The sequence below is a fragment of the Leucopleurus acutus genome, assembly GCF_964270905.1.
Source record: "Leucopleurus acutus genome assembly, chromosome: 19".
NCBI classification, from domain to species: domain Eukaryota; kingdom Metazoa; phylum Chordata; class Mammalia; order Artiodactyla; family Delphinidae; genus Leucopleurus; species Leucopleurus acutus.
This window is the reverse complement of record NC_139161.1, coordinates 19,048,230-19,064,772: the sequence shown is the minus strand read 5'-3', so window position 1 is coordinate 19,064,772 and position 16,543 is coordinate 19,048,230. Positions and strand designations below refer to the sequence as shown.

Here is a 16,543-nt window from a genome sequence, read left to right as displayed (position 1 = left end):
TAGGTACATTTAATTTAAAAATAGAAATTTAAAAGAAGAAAATTGGCTTGAATCCAGTCCCTCTACCTAGCAGAGAGGGCAGAACCACTCACCTACCTGTGAAGCGCGGCTGACTCCAGACACCTGAATCGCCCCTCCCCTCCCCTCCCCTCCCCCACACCCAGTCGCTACCCCGCGGCCTGGCAAGGCTCACTACGCAGACGCGGAGCTGGGGTGGGTGGGCAGGAGGGGCGTGGCCTCACTCTGCGCCTGTGCGGAATTCCAGCTGCAACTGCTGTGGGGGAGAAGATGCCCAGGTTGGGCTCCGCGGCCGCCGGCCGAGGGGAGGCCCGCACTGCACACGCGCAGACTGAGCATCCGCGTCAAAAGCCGAAGAGAGCTCGCGCTCCCCACGTCCTGCGCGTCCAGCTGCCAGGCATTAGTCCCTGCCGTGACTCCCGCTGGGCCCGGACGGGCTGGCGCGCCCTCGTCTGAAAAGCAATGCCCCGGGAGATCATCACCCTGCAACTGGGCCAGTGCGGCAACCAGAGTGAGCGAACGATCGCCGGGCCCAGCCAGTCTCCGGTTCTGCCCTTTCGGGTCCCACCCGAGTGCTTCGCATCCTCCAGCCCCCGCTTTCCCTTCCATGAACCCCCTGCCCTACTGCGCATGATGAACCAAGCCCCGGACCCCAGACCGAGAGCCCTGCCTCCAGCCCCCGGCTGTCACGGCTCCCAGACTCTTGGGCCCACCCTCTGAGAGTGACAGTCTCTGAGCCTCACCCTGGGCTCCTGAGGCCTTACGGCTCTAGCAGATCCAGGCGTCTCTCCTCTCCCCCCAGTTGGGTTCGAGTTCTGGAAACAGCTGTGCGCCGAGCATGGTATCAGCCCCGAGGGCATTGTGGAGGAGTTCGCCACCGAAGGCACTGACCGCAAGGACGTCTTTTTCTACCAGGTGCCCCCAGCGACTTGGCCAGGGCCGGTAGTGGCCCAGGGGGCCTGAAGGGAAGGGCAGTGGCTTGGTACTGGAAACCCGCTGGGCAGAGGAGCCAGGGCGGCTGGCTTGAAGAGGGAGGGCAGGCAGGAGCCAGAGTTGGGAGGACTGGAGGAGTGGGTGGGCCCGAGCTTACTGGGCCCGATCCTGGACTCCCCTTGACAGGCAGACGATGAGCACTACATCCCCAGGGCGGTGCTGCTGGACCTGGAGCCGCGGGTGATCCATTCCATCCTCAATTCCCCCTATGCCAAGCTCTACAACCCAGAGAACATCTACCTGTCAGAGCATGGAGGAGGAGCTGGCAACAACTGGGCCAGCGGATTCTCCCAGGTATCCAGGTGGCCATCCCAGAGATTCTTGATGTTCCCTTCCTGGGGCAAGGCAGGCCCAAGCAGTCTGGGAATTTGACCACACTGACAATAAATAAGAGACAAGGGTATTACCCTGATAAGAGGGACAGCCAGAGAGAGGTTGATGCAAACTTTGTGCAAACCATTTGCAAAGTAGCATTTCTGGGGGGAGGGACATAGCCCTCTGTTTGAGGTGGCAGCAGTGTCCGACAGTAGAATTATTGGTGCTGAAAAGAGATGCTTTCCAGAAACTTCATCCTCATCCTCCCTCCTCATGTGTCTATCCAGGGTGAGAAAATCCATGAAGACATCTTTGACATCATAGACCGAGAAGCAGATGGAAGTGACAGCCTAGAGGTGAGGCTGCCCCCCTGGGGGGTGGGGGTGGGGAGGAAGCTGAAAAGTGCTGGGGAAAGGTCAGGAGGTAGCCTGATCAGATGTGTGATGAGGGCAATTCAATTCAAAACTCTTCCATTGAGTATCAGATGTGAGATAGTGAGGTAACTAAGGTACAGTCCTTGTCCTCAAGGAGATCCCAATCTGGATGGCATCAGCTCCTTCCTTCTCAAGGAGCCTCAGCCTGGATGGACATAGAGGAAGCCTTGACACATTAGCGTGTTGGGAATGGGGAATGACACAAGCCTGAAGCCTCTCTGCCAGATCCCTGGAGACTGCCTCTCCATCCCTCCCTTGCAGGGCTTCGTGCTGTGTCATTCCATCGCCGGGGGAACTGGTTCTGGCCTGGGTTCCTATCTTTTAGAGCGACTGAATGACAGGTAAGCCTGTGTTTGGGGAGAGGGCATTAGCCCTGTTTCCCTGGGTAATGTCTTTCCTTTTTATCGCTTTTTTCTTTCGGACTGGAAGGCCTGCCACTACCACCTTTGAGTCATAGGTAGGAACAGAGCCTGGCCACCCAGGGAACACCTTGGAAGCAGTAACTCCCAGGCGGGGGGTTGCCTAGGGGGAGAAGGGGACCTACGAGGTTTGATGCTTTAGGCTTATCTTTTTTGGCTTCTGGGCTCTGAAGACTCAGTTCTGCCCTCACCCCTTTTGTATAAGACGTTGGTGGCACTTGGAAAGGAATGGCCCCTGTTATCCCTAGAGAAGATAGAGATGGGCAGTGATGAGAGTCCTTCCAATTCACTATGTCACCTTCCCCTTTCCCTCTTCCTTACCCCCAGGTACCCCAAGAAGCTGGTGCAGACATACTCAGTGTTTCCCAACCAGGATGAGATGAGTGATGTGGTGGTCCAGCCCTACAACTCACTGCTCACGCTCAAAAGGCTGACCCAGAATGCAGACTGTGTGGTGAGCATGCGAGGAGGGAGTGGGGGCTTTGGTCGACCTCCCCAAACCAGAGAGACATCTACACCCTGCCCTTCCCAAGCCCTTGCCCAGAGAACAGAGGACCAACAAAGCCATACCTGGTGGACCAAATTATGAAATAAGGACCTGATCCCAAGTTTCTTATAGTCCCTTTAGGCAGCAAGACTCTCAGCAAAGTGAATAACACGCCCCCACGTGTCTCCCCTTAGCCTGTTTTTCTTTTTTTAATTAATTAACTAATTTATTTTATTTTTGGCTGCGTTGAGTCTTCATTGCTGCGCACGGGCTTTCTCAAGTTGCAGCGAGCGGGGCTACTCTTTGTTGTGGTGTGCGGGCTTCTCATTGTGGTGGCTTCTCTTGTTGCAGAGCACAGGCTCTAGGTGCGTGAGCTTCAGTAGTTGTGGCACACAGGCTCTGTAGCTGTGGCTCACGGGCTTAGTTGTTCCACGGCATGTGGGATCTTCCCGGACCAGGGCTCGAACCTTTGTCTCCTGCATTGGCAGGCGGATTCTTGATCACTGCGCAACCAGGGAAGCCGCTCCACTTAGCCTGTTTAATGCCTACTCATGCTTACATTCTCAGCCCAAGGGTTACTTTCTTAGCAAAACCTTCCCTGACCACCCAGACAAGGTCAAATTCCTTTGTGCATATTTCAGGCTATAACTATACTTTTCTGTTGTTTTATATTTAATGTCGGTCTCCCTCCTCTAGACTATAGATGTGGTGAGGGGGAAGACCATGCCTGTTTTACTCTCCATAGTTTCTCTAGGCACCGTGCCTGGCACATGTTGGACAATTAAATATTTGTTTAATGCACTGGGTGGTAGAAACGTGTCTCCTGATGCCCCAGAGACAGTACATGCCCTTTAAATTAGCACACCTACTTCCTAGTTTTGGACTTCTTCCTAGTTTTGGAGTTTAGAGGCGGACTAAGCAAATAACTTATTTCTCTGCCCCCTTTCTCCTCAAAAAGGTGCCGTGACCCTCTTCTGTCCCCCCAGGTAGTGCTGGACAACACAGCCCTGAACCGGATCGCCACAGACCGCCTGCACATCCAGAACCCATCCTTCTCTCAGATCAACCAGCTGGTGAGCCCTCACTCCTAGACTCTTTTGGACTGGAACCCCGCCATCGGGGGAAGGGAGGCCTCCCAGGACAAGGCCCTTGACACAGCACCCCGTCCCCAGGTGTCCACCATCATGTCGGCCAGCACCACCACCCTGCGCTACCCCGGCTACATGAACAACGACCTCATCGGCCTCATCGCCTCGCTCATTCCCACACCACGGCTCCACTTCCTCATGACCGGCTACACACCCCTCACCACGGACCAGTCGGTAAGAGCAGCCCGCAGGCCCAGCAGGCCCTGACTTGCCTTTCTCTTTTCCTGCTGCACCCGGAGCTGCCCCGTGCAGCCCCCAGAGGCCCTGCGCTCAGGGACTGGCACAGGCTGGGCGACCTCCTGGCTGGCTTGCTCTCCTCTTCCCTCTGCCTGGGGCTCCCTGCAGGGCCCGGGCTGTACGGGGTCTGCTGATGCTCCTGCACAAGGGCATGAGTTTGCTGAGCTCGGGAGGACTGACATCCCTGATCCCACAGCAGAGGCTCAGTGTGGACCTGAATCTAAGGACACTCCCCACAGGGGCCAAACTACCCCGAGTCTGACGGGGACGTGTGTTGCCTACTGCTCTCTGTCAATGCGTTTCTCGACTGTGCCCTGAGTGCTGGCCTGCCCTGTGGCCACTGTCCCCTCAGGTGGCCAGCGTGAGGAAGACCACGGTCCTGGATGTCATGAGGAGGCTCCTGCAGCCCAAGAACGTGATGGTGTCCACGGGCCGGGATCGCCAGACCAACCACTGCTACATCGCCATCCTCAACATCATCCAGGGGGAGGTGGACCCCACCCAGGTAGGTGAGGCCCCTTCGTTCTACCCCCAGAGCCCACAGGGGTAGAGGAGAGGCTACCACCACCACTCCTGTGCCCACCCCAGGTCCACAAGAGCCTGCAGAGGATCCGGGAACGGAAGTTGGCCAACTTCATCCCCTGGGGCCCAGCCAGCATCCAGGTGGCCCTGTCCAGAAAGTCGCCCTACCTGCCTTCTGCCCACAGGGTCAGCGGGCTCATGATGGCCAACCACACCAGCATCTCCTCGGTGAGCCTAGCCTCCTGGTCTTCTTTGGCCACTCTCTTCCACTAGCCACCTTCCTCATTCTCCCCCAGATCCATTCCAACCCCTTATCTTGCACTGGCTCCTGGAGATTTCCATCTCTTGCAGCTCTTTGAAAGTTCCTGCCAGCAGTATGACAAGCTGCGGAAGCGGGAGGCCTTCCTGGAGCAGTTCCGCAAGGAGGACATCTTCAAGGAGAACTTTGACGAGCTGGACAGGTCCAGGGAGGTTGTGCAGGAGCTCATTGATGAGTACCATGCAGCCACGCGGCCCGACTACATCTCCTGGGGCACCCAGGAGCAGTGACTTCCTCCCCGCTGCACCCGCTGGACAGTAAGCACAGCCCCCACCATGCCTGGTCCCTCTGGTCCAAATTCCCCTCACCAACAACCTTTCTAGGTTCTTCTTCAGCCCAGCAGTCGGCCCTGCTTCCTCCCTTCCATGCCTGGCCCTTGATGTGCTTATTTAGCTCTAATAAAGTAATAAAGCTGCACTGTGAGTAGAGTCAGGCCTTGGTCTGTGAATATGGGGGACAATAATAGTATCTCCGTGGTGCCCCACAGTTCCCAGGCATATGTCGGTAGGGTGGCCTTTACCTGCTCTAGCTGAGTCCCGGTCTTTGTGTGTCCGCTGTTTCCATGAGCCTCCCTTACCTAGAACCAAGCTGCTCTGGAGCCAGTCCTACTCTCAAGACTATAGAGGATTACTGATGCCTGCTGTCTCCTCAGTGCCTAAGGTCCTGCCCCAGGGTGGATCAGTATTGCCCATAGTGCCCCAGCCTCCTCCGCTCAGGACAGAGGCCTACTGAAGGACGGTCTGCAGCATTCTGAGCGGGTCAGGAAAGCCAAGACTCTATTCCCAGGCACAAGGCGATTAGATCCTCAGGAGTCGATCTAATTCAGCCTAATCTGATAAAAGTAGGGCTGAGCCCATCCTGATAAATTCTTTATCTGTGCCAGAGAAGTTCTTGGGTCTGATCCTGCCCCAAGCTTCTTCCGTTCCAGTCCCAAAGCAGTGGGCACATTAAAGATGGACCCAACCAAGACCCAGAAGCTGGACACCAGGGTAGGACTGGGTAGTGTCAGTCCTGATGACTCACTGTCCTCGGGCCTCAGGGATGCCAAGAGGCCACCCCTATGCCACTCGGTGGAAGAAGGGTCATTGCCAGCTTCCAAAACTGTCCTCTTGCCTGCCCCCCCCCACCACCCTAGGGCAGCCTACGGGCCGGCAGGAGGTGAAATCCAGAAGGTCACGGAGGGTGGAGCCCTGCGGTGTTCAGACCCCCCTCAGTGCTGGTGAAAGCCCAGAGTGTGGGCATCCCCGGAGGTGGAGCTCTGAGCTCTGGGGCTCCACCTTGTCCCACTGACAACACTCCCACGCAGCAAGGGTTTGTGTAAATAAGGAATTTTTGTGTGTGTGTCTTCTCTTCTACAAATAAATTAAGAAACAAACTAGAAAATTGTCTGCACCCATTGCAGCCCTTGGATGTGGGGCGTGCCCTGTCCCTGCAGGGCCAAAAGGGTCCATGGTTCCCTGAAATCGCAGAGCAGTCCAAGTCCAGGATGGAGGCAAGAGGGAGGTCGTGACCTCTTGGCAAGCTCAGTCCTGCAGCTGCCCCAAACAGCCAGACTGTCCCTGGGGCTCGTCCAGGCCCGGGTGCTGGCTGGGAGGGGAGGTGTCTGGCAGGTCTTGGCATGGAGGAGGACTACTGCTGGGCCTCTCAGGGGAGGGGTTGGCCAAGTAGGCATTCACCAGCTGCATGATCTCTTCCACCTAAGGGAGGGCAGAGGTCAGAGTACACAAGGGGCCACTGGGTTCTCCTTTTTCTTGACCTCCACCCAGGCTCCTTCCCAAGGCCTTACATGAGCTGCCCCCTACAATCTTTCCTTCCTCATCATCACTCTCCCTCACTCATAATGTGCCAACCATACTTGCTTCTTTCTGCTCCTATAATATCCTAAGGTTATTCTCAACTCAGGGCCTTTGCACTTGCAAGTCCCTCTACCTGGAATGCTGTGCCCCAGATCTTCCTTTGGCTAACAGCTTAAGTGTCACTGTTGTTGCGTATCTTTTCCTGACCGTCCTACCTAATGCTATGGCCCCCTCCAATCACCTCCTGTCTCACTACCCTTTCCTTCATAGCGTTTGTCACTGTCTTAAATAGTCTTTGAGGGGACTTCCCTGGCTATCCAGTGGTTGAGACTCCACACTTCCACTGCAGGGGGCATGGGTTCCATCCCTGGTCAGGGAACTAAGATCCCACGTGCCACCTTGTGTGGCCAAAAAAATTAGAAAAAAAGTCTTTGATTCCTTTAGTGTCTGATCACTGGCTCTGATGTAAGCTCCTTTAGTTTGTCTTTGATCACTGTTGGATCCCCAGGGTCTAGAGCTGTACCTGGCCCATGCTCAATGCTTACTAAATGTTTCTTGACATCCTTTCCCTTCCTTCCTCCTACACCCTCTTCCCACTCACCTGGGGACTCTGCAGGAGGAGCTGGCTCTCTCCCACCCTCAATGCCAGGATGTGGGGGCCCATTAGTTGGCAGGCGGCCACACGGCCATAGCTGACACTGTGAACGGGCTGTGTCTCACCCGGTCGGGAGAGGGACATGGCCTTGGCTCCCAGGCCCAGGCATAGCTTCTGTGGAGCGCCCCCACCAGGCTCCTGCGGACAGACAGGCAGAGTCAGGGTGGAAGGAGGGGACCCTGCAGCATTATTTTTGGTGTGGGGAGATGGCTGTGAGCAAGAGGTTTCCTGGCCCCCCATAATCCACAGCTCCACAGAGGCGAGGGCCCCAGGGCCAGTGACTCCTGGGGTCTGAGAATGGGCAGCTGTGCTGGGGGTAGGGAGTGACGGGACCCACAATGGGGGCCTGTGGCTCTGGGGCAAAGGTGTGGGGCTCGGGCCGCCAGAGTCCCCCTCTCCCTTCTCCCCCTCACCGTGCTCAGCTCCAGAACGTCATACCGAGCAGCGCCGAACCCTGGACACTGCGCCGCCAGAGCCAGGTAGGCAGCCATGGCCTCAGCTCGGCCCATGCCCCGTAGCCGCTTCCAGCCTCCCAGCACAGCAGCCGCTGTGCCGGCGCCACCTCCTCCCTCGCGGGCCACGCTTCCCGCCGTGCGGCCGGCCCCGCCGCGCCGGGCCCGCTCCGACCGCCTCTTGGCCAGGGCCGGACTCCAGATTGCCCCGGCCAGCAGGGCGGCGGAGCGGGGAGGCCTGGGCACCGGGCGGAGAGGGTCTTCACGCGGCGGGGCCGGGGTGGGCAGCAAGCGGTCCAGGCGCGGCAGAGGCGCCCGCGGGGAGAAGTCTCGGTGCAGGCTCCGCAGGCGCAGCGTCGCCTGGGCGCGCAGCGTGTCGTCGGGCGGGGACGGACGGCCGCGCAGCAGCAGAGCTTGAGCCTACGGGGAGGCAGGGGTCATCAGCGCGGGAGCGGCGGGGTACCGTCTCGAAGACACCTAGGGGTGTGGAACCTGAGGTCTGGGTTCGAGCACCGCCTCCCCCGGGGTTGCCATAACGACGAAATGCGATGGCCCAGAAACGGGGGGGTTCAGGCTCGCGGGTCTTCGCTGGGCGTGAATGCCAGAGATCCTCACCTGCTCAAAGAGGAAGGGCAGTTCGTGACCGTCTGAGGACAGTCCCTCAGGGTGCAGAGGTCCGTGAAGACGCAGACACAGTCTCCATCCGGAGTCCGGCGGGTCCTCCAGCCCGGCTTCCTCCACCGCCAAACTGCAGAATAAAGCACGCCGCGATGTGTCCGGGAAGCAGGGGCCCCCAAGGCGCGGGCCCAGGGGAAAAAGGCGGGGCCAGATGTTTGGGGCGGGGCCCGGGCGGAATGGACAGAGGAGGCAAGCCTTGAAGCCAGACTGCAAACCGCCGGCGGACAAGAATCCGTCTGTGAACCAGTGAAATTGACTGTGCCGGGCAAGTGGCAGGCGCTCGGTAAACGTTTGCTTAGGGATTGACCGAAGCCGAGAGGCGAATGGGCTAACGGAGAGCAGGGCTGGGGCTGGACATTTACTTCTCAAACCTGGTGAGCACGTCGGCCACGAGAGTCCCCCCGGCCAGGGCTCGCTCCTGGGGCCCTCGCTGCTCGTACAGCGCGAATGCATTGCGGCTCCGGGTCAAGCCCAGCCGCCCCACCAGCTCTCGAGCAACCTGGAGGAGTGGGAACATAAGAGGAAAGTCAGACCCAGACCGCGCAGGGGTCTTGCCAGTACTTCTGGAGGGGTCCAACTGGAGGGGTCTTTCAGGTCTCTTAGTCCCGCCACACACAGCCGTTACCCAACTGATGACTCTCAGACTCGGGCAAACCCTAAGGCCCAGGCACCAGGAGAGCCAGGCATGGGAAGCTGAGAGGAAGGTTGAGGTTTCAGGGGTTTTCTCTGTGGTCTTACCTCTCCCGCCGTGGTGTGGGAGTCTATGGCCACAGGGCAGGCACCAGCCCCCGGACAGTGCACGGTGCACAACAAGTCCTGCCGTCGGCTCAGCGCGGAAATCTCTGCCAGCGAGGGCACCAGCTCCCGGCCGCGCGTCCGGCCCAGCGCTTTTCGTATGAAGCGCGCATATTCCGCCAGTTCCGAGTCCGGAAGCGCCTGCTCAGTCCTGGGTTAGGGAGAACTGGAGAGTCAGTGCTCCAAGGGCTTTCCTTCACCTCCACCCTATTGCCTTCTTACTTTATAGTTTATTTCGCCTCGCCGATTCCCTCCCCTCCAACTCTAAGTTCCTTGAAGGCAGCGTGGCCAGCTCTTCTGAATCTACCCTGATGCTCTGTATGGAGCAGAATTACTTTCTAAGGCCCCTGGCAGCTTTCTCCTTACTGCCTCCTCCCACTTCCCAAAGTTTCCATGACCCTCCTTCGGGTTGAAATCCAAACTCCAGCCGCATTCCTCTTTCCAACCTAAAAGCCCTGGCGCTGGACTGCATCAGCTCCGAGAAAAACAGCCTTTTAATAATTCTGCTGCCCAAAGCGGGAGGCTTTTTGTAATTCCTCTGCCCGCAAGTGGTGTATGATCTTGTAATTCCCACAAAGGCACTATGCATGTTAGCAGAGCCCTGACCTTGGGGCAAGTCCCTTCCCTTGTCTGGGTCCAAGTTCTCCATCTGCCAAACTCTTTGGAAAGACCTGCCGTTCTTTTCCAGCCCCTTAGCTCCCTTGCCTTGGCCTTACCCCCACGCCTCCCCTCTCACCTCTCCAGATGCCCCAGGAGGTGCCCCCGTACAGGTCCACCAGGCCGGAAGGTACAGCTCATGCAAGTGAGGAGCTGCCAGTACCGCAGGGCCGCGGGGTCTTGGGTAGCTGGAGGCCCGGGGGGGCCTGCGGGGCCCGAGGTCTGCTTAGCCAGCTGCAGGAAGAGCTCATCTCGGAGCGCAGGCAGGTCCCGGCAGGTCTGGAGCACACCCTGCATCAGGGGCCCGGGGCGCCGCGCCCCCTCCAGGGCCTGCAGCGCCAGGAACAACCGCACCGCCTCCTCGCGCAAGGGAGCGTAGCCCGGACCTGCGGGGACGGCGGGGGCGGAGGGACGGTTTGGAGAGGGGACACAGAGCTGGGCCCTGGGAGGAAGGTGTGAACCAGGGGAAGGTCAGAGGGAGTGTAAGGGGACAGAGGTGGCAAGGAGGGGAGAGTGCGAAGGACAGGAAGAGTGAAGGGAAAGCAATCGTCCCCACAGAGCCAAGTTCAACCCCTGCCTCCCGGGAATCTCCCCCTCCAGATCCCCTAAGGCTGCACTTTGAGTTAGTAACTTGGATGGATGGACTATAAGGACACAGGGTCAACCTTCAGATTCTGTAATTGGGTACCAACAGCTATCACCATGGGCGAGAAAACAGGTTGGACCGCGAGTCAGAAAACCAGGGTTCTTGTCCCAGCTCCCCTTAATCCTCTAGCTTGAGGACCTGGGCCTGTCACTATTCCCTTTTGGGGAGAAGTATAACTAGATGAGGTCAGCACATTCTCCCAAGGTGGTGGCTTTTCCACCACTTGTAAAGGCAGTATGCCATGGTGTTGAGAGTATAATGAAAGAACAAAATAGAGGGTGTAAAAAACTCATGAAGGAACATCAGTAGTCAGAATGAGATCCAGAGAAGGTGGTCAAAGGGAGCCTTTACTTTCTGTGCTGGCTTTCCTCCCCCTCTACCTTGGGTACCAGTCTGCTCAGCTTCTGGTTTCATCTTCATCCTTTGAAAAATGAGGGGCTGGGTAGGCCCCCTGAGGACTCCTAGATCTCTATCAGGTGAGGCATTCAGATTCCCCATCCAAGGGACTTGGGCCATGGCAACACTCACCTGGGGCACTGACTCCGTAGGGCAGGGGCAGGAGTGGGGCATACAGGGCCCCACTAGTGTGCCTCAGAATTGGGTTCCGTCTGTAAATAAGGGCCACAGCTTCCGGGTCCCCATAACTCTCCTAGAGGCCATGGAAATGATCAAAGTGATGGAGAAGGGGGCTCACCATGAACCCAGAAAGTTTATGGGTCCACCACCCTCCTCTTTGTCCATGGAGTTCCCTCCCTCGCACCTGAATGTCCCTGAGCAGCAGCTGGGTGGGGGTCTCCAGCGGCGCCTTAGAGGCTATCACTTCGCGCAGCGCCACCCCCCAGCGCTCTGCCTCAGCCTGGCGGGGCGAGCAGAGCCGGACGCTATGCTTCCGGCCAGACACGGTCACTGACCACAGACCTGGGGGAAAGAGAGGCCGCGGAGGTCAATCAGGGCTGGCTGGGGCAGCTACCTAGGGAGGTAGGAGAATCCCCATGAGGTCTCACCGGTCTCCTTGGGCCTGCGCTCAGGGCCGGTCACCGAGCACAGGCTGGTGAGCACGAGGCTCCCGAGGCGCCGCGCCCCCTTCCCGCTGCTGCTGAACTGGTCCAAGGAGTCCCGGGTGAGCACGAACCAGGCTCGGCGCGGGGGCAACCAGGGCCGCGCCCCTCCTCCGCGGGGCTCGCGGTACAGCCAACCTGCGGGGAGAAAGAGGGAAAGGGGATCGGCAGGAGAAGACATTATCCATGGAGGATTGGGATTGGGGCCTCTAGAGCGCATGAGGTGGATCCCCACCTTTCACGACGACGTCTGGGTCGTCTTCTGACGGCCCCTTCTCCGGGATGAGGCTCCGTGTCTCCTCCCAGCTTTGCAGCCTGGGCAAGAAGGGAGCGAGGTTTGGGCAAGCCTGCCGGTCCTGCACCCCGCCTCCAGGAGGCTCCTCTCTAAGGGCTCCCCAGACAGCGAGGGGTGCCTACTCCCCGAGCTGGGCACCCCTCCCCCAGGCTGTGGGAACTGCTGGGCCGTTCTGACCTCGCACCAGAAATAGCCTGAACCCCCCCTTCCTCCCCGCGCCCCCAGCCGGACCGCCCCCCGGGACCCCGGCCAAACCACAGCGTCCGGCGTGAGGCCTTTCCCTTATTGCACAACCGCGGGAGGGAAGCCGGTGAACATGGGGGTCCCAGACCATGGGACGCAGGGGCTGAGTTCACCTGTCTGAGACTGGACCGCTCCTCACAGGCTGAGTCAGCGTCACATCCAGGGGGCCCTGGGGAAACAGGCAGGGCGGCCCTCAGGCTAAGAACCCTCCTTGCAGGATGCCAGTGGCTTCTGGCCCAGGACAGTGCTGCTCAGAGGATTGGGGAATCAAGGAGTGGGATGGTGACTGTGACTGTGACTGACCGAGCGAGCTGAATGAAGCCACTGGGCTAGCCCCTTCCACCAGTCTCTACAGAACAGCCCAAGCTAAAAAGCCAAGACTCTCGCCTGGTCTCTGTGATTCTTTAAAGAGGCAATCAGGTGTTGGGGTAGAGTAGGAAAAGCACTGGGCAGAGAGTCAGGAGACCTGGGTTCTAATACCGGCTCAACCGCTAACTCAGATCTGCAAACTTGCTGAGGAACCCTGGCCAGCCCCTTCGAGTCTTTGGGCCTTAGGTTCCCATCTGTGGAGAGGGAGAGGTGGATGAGGTCCTTTCTTGCTCTGGCAGTCGAAGTCACCCCCTCCTCCTCATCTCCCTTCATTGGCTGGCGGGCGTTCGTTCAGGCTGGCAGGCAGGCAGGAGGCACAGAGGTGAATGAAGGGAAGAGGGACCCTTTCGGTATAGGGCTTTCTCCAAGAGCTTCGTATACCCTCCCACAGGGACCCCTGAAACTCAGTAGGAAGTAGAGACCCTGTGCTTTTGCTGGGGCTCAGGCCAGGCTGAAGAATACTCTCCACGGGAGGTACAGTCCCGGATTTTGCCCTCCCCCAACCACACTCCCTGTGCCCTGGAACTCCTACTGTAGACTGGGGTCTAAGAAAGGCCTAAAACCCTGCCAGGAGCCAGGTCAGGCGGGAACTGTGCCATGGTCCCATTGCATCCAGGCAGCTAAAGTCAGGAGGGGGAGGTGGGGGAAGGGGGCCAGGGACACCTGTCCCCAAGCTCCGAGGAGGGGGGCGGTGGTGGAGGTGGAGCATGAGGGAGGCAATGGCAGTGGTTCACAAAGCCGACCCTGCTCAGGCTGGAACCCTGGGGACGCCTGGGTCCTGTGCCTTCGGGGGCGCAGATCCTCTTATCTTCTGGAGGGTCTGAGAGGGGCTCTCAGCCACACCACCATAAGGGCAGGTGCTGACCCCTCTCTTAGACCAGCTCCCCTAATCGCAGTCCCCTGATTCCCTCCCTCCCCGCCCCCCCTCTATATTTATCCGCCCTCCGCCTCCGCCAGGTGCTGGCGCCGGCCCCAGCGGCGCAGCCCGCCCCACCCGGGCACTGAGCCACCGGGCCTGCTGGGGACCCCTGAGCGGGGGAAGGGAGCCCGACCCAGGCCACAGCACACGCGAGTCTGGCTGCCCGAAGTTTGCTTGCTGGCGTGCAGGGGCATCAGAGAGGGGACGTCGGGGGATGCTGGTCTCCCACACCAACAGAGCCTCAGTTTCGCCACGGGGAGATTCGACAAAACCCGGGAGCCGAGTGTCCCTCACCATTCCCTCAGGGATTCCCCAGGAGCCTCACCAGGGAGGCCCTGAGTGTCAGGGTAATGATGAGGGGTCCTCGGAGAGTTGTGGCCCCCAACTCCCTCTCCATGGTGTCCCCGCCACAGACCCCAGTCTGAGGATGCCAGCTTCCCCTTGCCCAGGTCCCCGCGGCGGGAACTCCCGCATCTGGCCCCAGCGCTCAATGCTCATGAATTGGAAGCGGAGCGGACCCAGGTGTCCGAGCCGTCCAGCCGGCCTCGCCACATTCCTCGGCGCTGGCGGAGGCGGAAGGAGACGGGATGGGACGCGGGCCCAGCGGGGAAGGGAGAGGCTGGGCCAGGTCGGGCCAGGCGTGACGCCTCCCCTGCCTCAGGGCCCCCAGCAGGTGGACAGCGCCCAGCGTGCTGCGCGAGGCCCACAGGCACATCCCGAGGCGGGCTGCTGCTTGAGCTCTCGGGGGCTTCTGGCCCCCAGGCAAAAACGTCTCCCGAGTCCCCAGTCCCGCAAGAGCACGGCGTTTGGCTCGAGTCTGGAGCAGGATCAGGCGTGACGGCCGGTTGTAGTGAGAGGGATTGAGACAAGGCTTCAAACCCCCCGGGACTTACCCTCCCGCCGCCCGCTGGACTCGGGGTCCGTAGCTCAAAGGTCTCCTCGTCCTCGTCTTCGTCCCCGTCCCCGCTAAGCTCGCCGTCCCCGTAGTCCCGGTGCAGAAGAGTAAAGCCTCGACGGCAGCAGAGGAGCCACCACAATCCCCCGGGGAGAGGCATCCGGGCGAGCAGCCGGGGGATTGGGGTGCGGGCAGCCGGGGCCGAGCTGCAGGGGGTCGGAGAAACTGGCGGGGCTCCGACCCGAGCGGGGGGAAAGATGAGGAGGGAGGAGGGAAAGGGAGAGGGGGACTGGGAGGAGGAGGTGTCTGGCTCTGGGGTGCAAGAGGTCACTAGCTAGAGCCTGCGGGGGGCTCAGAGTCTGGGCCCCCGGAGGGGGAGGGGGAAGCGGGGGTGGGGGAGGAGGGAGCAATGTCCGGAGCTGGGAAGTAGTGTCCGTTGTAGTGTCCAGCCCTGTGGGGGGCAGTGTCCGGTGCAGTGTCCGAGGTGGGCAGTTGTCCAAGCTCCAGGGAGGGTCGTGTCCGGTAGGGCGTCCGGTGGCCGGGGCCCGGGCCGAGCGCGCTGCGCTCCCTGCAGCCCCGGGACTGGCGCGCTAGGGGCGCGAGCACAGTGCCGGGACCCCGCCTCCCCAACCCCCTCCCCTTCGCCCCCCCCTTCTTTCTCTCCTCCCTTCTTTACAGGGCTGTGTCCAGTTTTCGTCACAGCCTCCTCTGCCCAATCCCTGTGCCTGGCGCCGGGCGCGGCCACCAATCAAGCTACTGAAACCGCGGCGGGTTGCATCATGTGTCCCTGGCTTGGTGACAGCGGGGAGGGGCAGGGGAATAAGGAGGGAGGGGGCAATGCGATGTTAGCCACGCCCCCGCTTCGGAGGTCTGACACGGACTGCTAGGGACGTCACGGAAGCCCGCCTTCAGGCTCTTGTTTTAACTCTTGGCTCACCAACCAACAAATTAAAAGCACTCGAGCAGGAGCTTTGGAGAACAAAGTGCCCATAGGGCATAGAGAAAGGCTCCGACTGCTGCCCTCTGCACCCCTGTCTCGTCTCAGGGTTCCAGAGAAAGGAAAGAGCCTTAGCTACCTGCGCCAAGCACAGCTCTAGAGGTAGCCCTCCGCCCCTGGATGAAGGAGTCCAGTTCCGCGATCTGAGTCACCTCCTCTTGAGGTGAAGACGCTGAGGAAGAGACTCTGGGAGAGTGCAGACCAAGGCCGGAAATAAAATCTAATGTAGAGCGCACAGCTCACTGAACTCCAGTTGGGAGAGTGACTTCGGATTCTAGGGAATTCCGTGGTCTTCGAATGGAGTGGAGTCTCCTCAGGGTGACTATCCGGCGGTTCTGTGTAGGAAGGGGTTAACCAAGGCTCTAAGCGGACGGGGCGGGGCCAGAGGAGGGGCGGGGCCAGGGCGACCGCGGGCGCGCGCGTGCGTTGCTGACTCAGCGGCGATTCCTGAGATCACTGGTGGAGGGTTCCAGGTTGGCCCCCAGTGACTGGCGTGTGGGACCCTTTGAAGATCGGCTCTGTGTCCGGGACTTCCCTGGATCCTGGCCCCTGGAGGCCGTGGTTCTTGGTCTCAGCCGCCGGAGACTCCGAGAAGGAAGGCTAGCCGGAGCTGGGCGCGGCGGGACAGGGCGGGGACGACGGGCCAGCGCCTCCCTGGAGACATCCCCGCCACGCTCCGCCCCTCTTGCCCTGGGTCCCCAGACTCCAGGCTGGAGTGGTCGGGGCAGCTTGGCTGACCGGATATTAAACTGCGAGAGTTGTCGCACGTGGACACCATCCTGCCTGTCGTGACTGTGTAAAACAAAGACCAGGACTCAATGTCTTTAGAGACCATCCCAGCCTGGCCCTCGCCCCAGATGAGAGTGGCCTGCGCTGAGACTTCCTAGGGATGGAAACACCACACCATATACTCTCTTCCCTATCTGGATCCCAGGCCCTTGCCTGCAGGGAAGTTCTTTCCCTTGTCTAACCTCTCTCGGGCAGGCTCAGTACATTCCCTCTGAGCCCGTCCCCAAGGAAGACGGAGAATGGCTGTCACCCCACCCCCACCCCGCCCGTGCTAACCACTCTTTGGAAATTTGCAAATTGGAATTCTCTCCTTGGATTTTCTCCAAGGTGAAAAACTGCGACTCAACTTTTCAAATAACTTTTTCTCTCCACCAGCGAACCTTAGAAGGGACTGTAGAGTGGTAACC

The 16,543-nt window shown here is 59.7% G+C and overlaps 2 protein-coding genes across 3 annotated transcripts; one reads left to right on the top strand and one right to left on the bottom strand.

The window, feature by feature from the left end:
• Positions 1-354: 354 nt before the first annotated feature.
• On the top strand, positions 355-5,165 carry TUBG2 (tubulin gamma 2). Its single transcript, XM_082860346.1, has 11 exons — positions 355-529; positions 821-933; positions 1,138-1,305; positions 1,614-1,682; positions 2,022-2,101; positions 2,507-2,633; positions 3,653-3,739; positions 3,839-3,988; positions 4,404-4,556; positions 4,640-4,801; positions 4,925-5,165. Exons 1-11 carry the CDS (start codon positions 481-483, stop codon positions 5,120-5,122), a joined length of 1,356 nt encoding a protein of 451 aa, XP_082716472.1. The 5' UTR covers positions 355-480; the 3' UTR covers positions 5,123-5,165.
• Positions 5,166-6,242: 1,077 nt separating this feature from the next.
• Positions 6,243-14,654, bottom strand: PLEKHH3 (pleckstrin homology, MyTH4 and FERM domain containing H3). 2 transcript variants are annotated; one of them, XM_082860283.1, is made up of 13 exons: positions 14,349-14,654; positions 12,281-12,336; positions 11,865-11,944; positions 11,576-11,767; positions 11,332-11,489; positions 11,100-11,220; positions 10,005-10,311; positions 9,212-9,419; positions 8,836-8,972; positions 8,411-8,543; positions 7,757-8,215; positions 7,290-7,481; positions 6,243-6,589 (listed from the first exon to the last, which is right to left on the bottom strand). In XM_082860283.1, exons 1-13 carry the CDS (start codon positions 14,508-14,510, stop codon positions 6,416-6,418), a joined length of 2,379 nt encoding a protein of 792 aa, XP_082716409.1. In that variant the 5' UTR covers positions 14,511-14,654; the 3' UTR covers positions 6,243-6,415. The 2 variants fall into 2 exon arrangements, with proteins under 2 accessions (XP_082716409.1, XP_082716410.1); XM_082860284.1 differs by having other exon boundaries at positions 8,845-8,972.
• Positions 14,655-16,543: the final 1,889 nt, after the last annotated feature.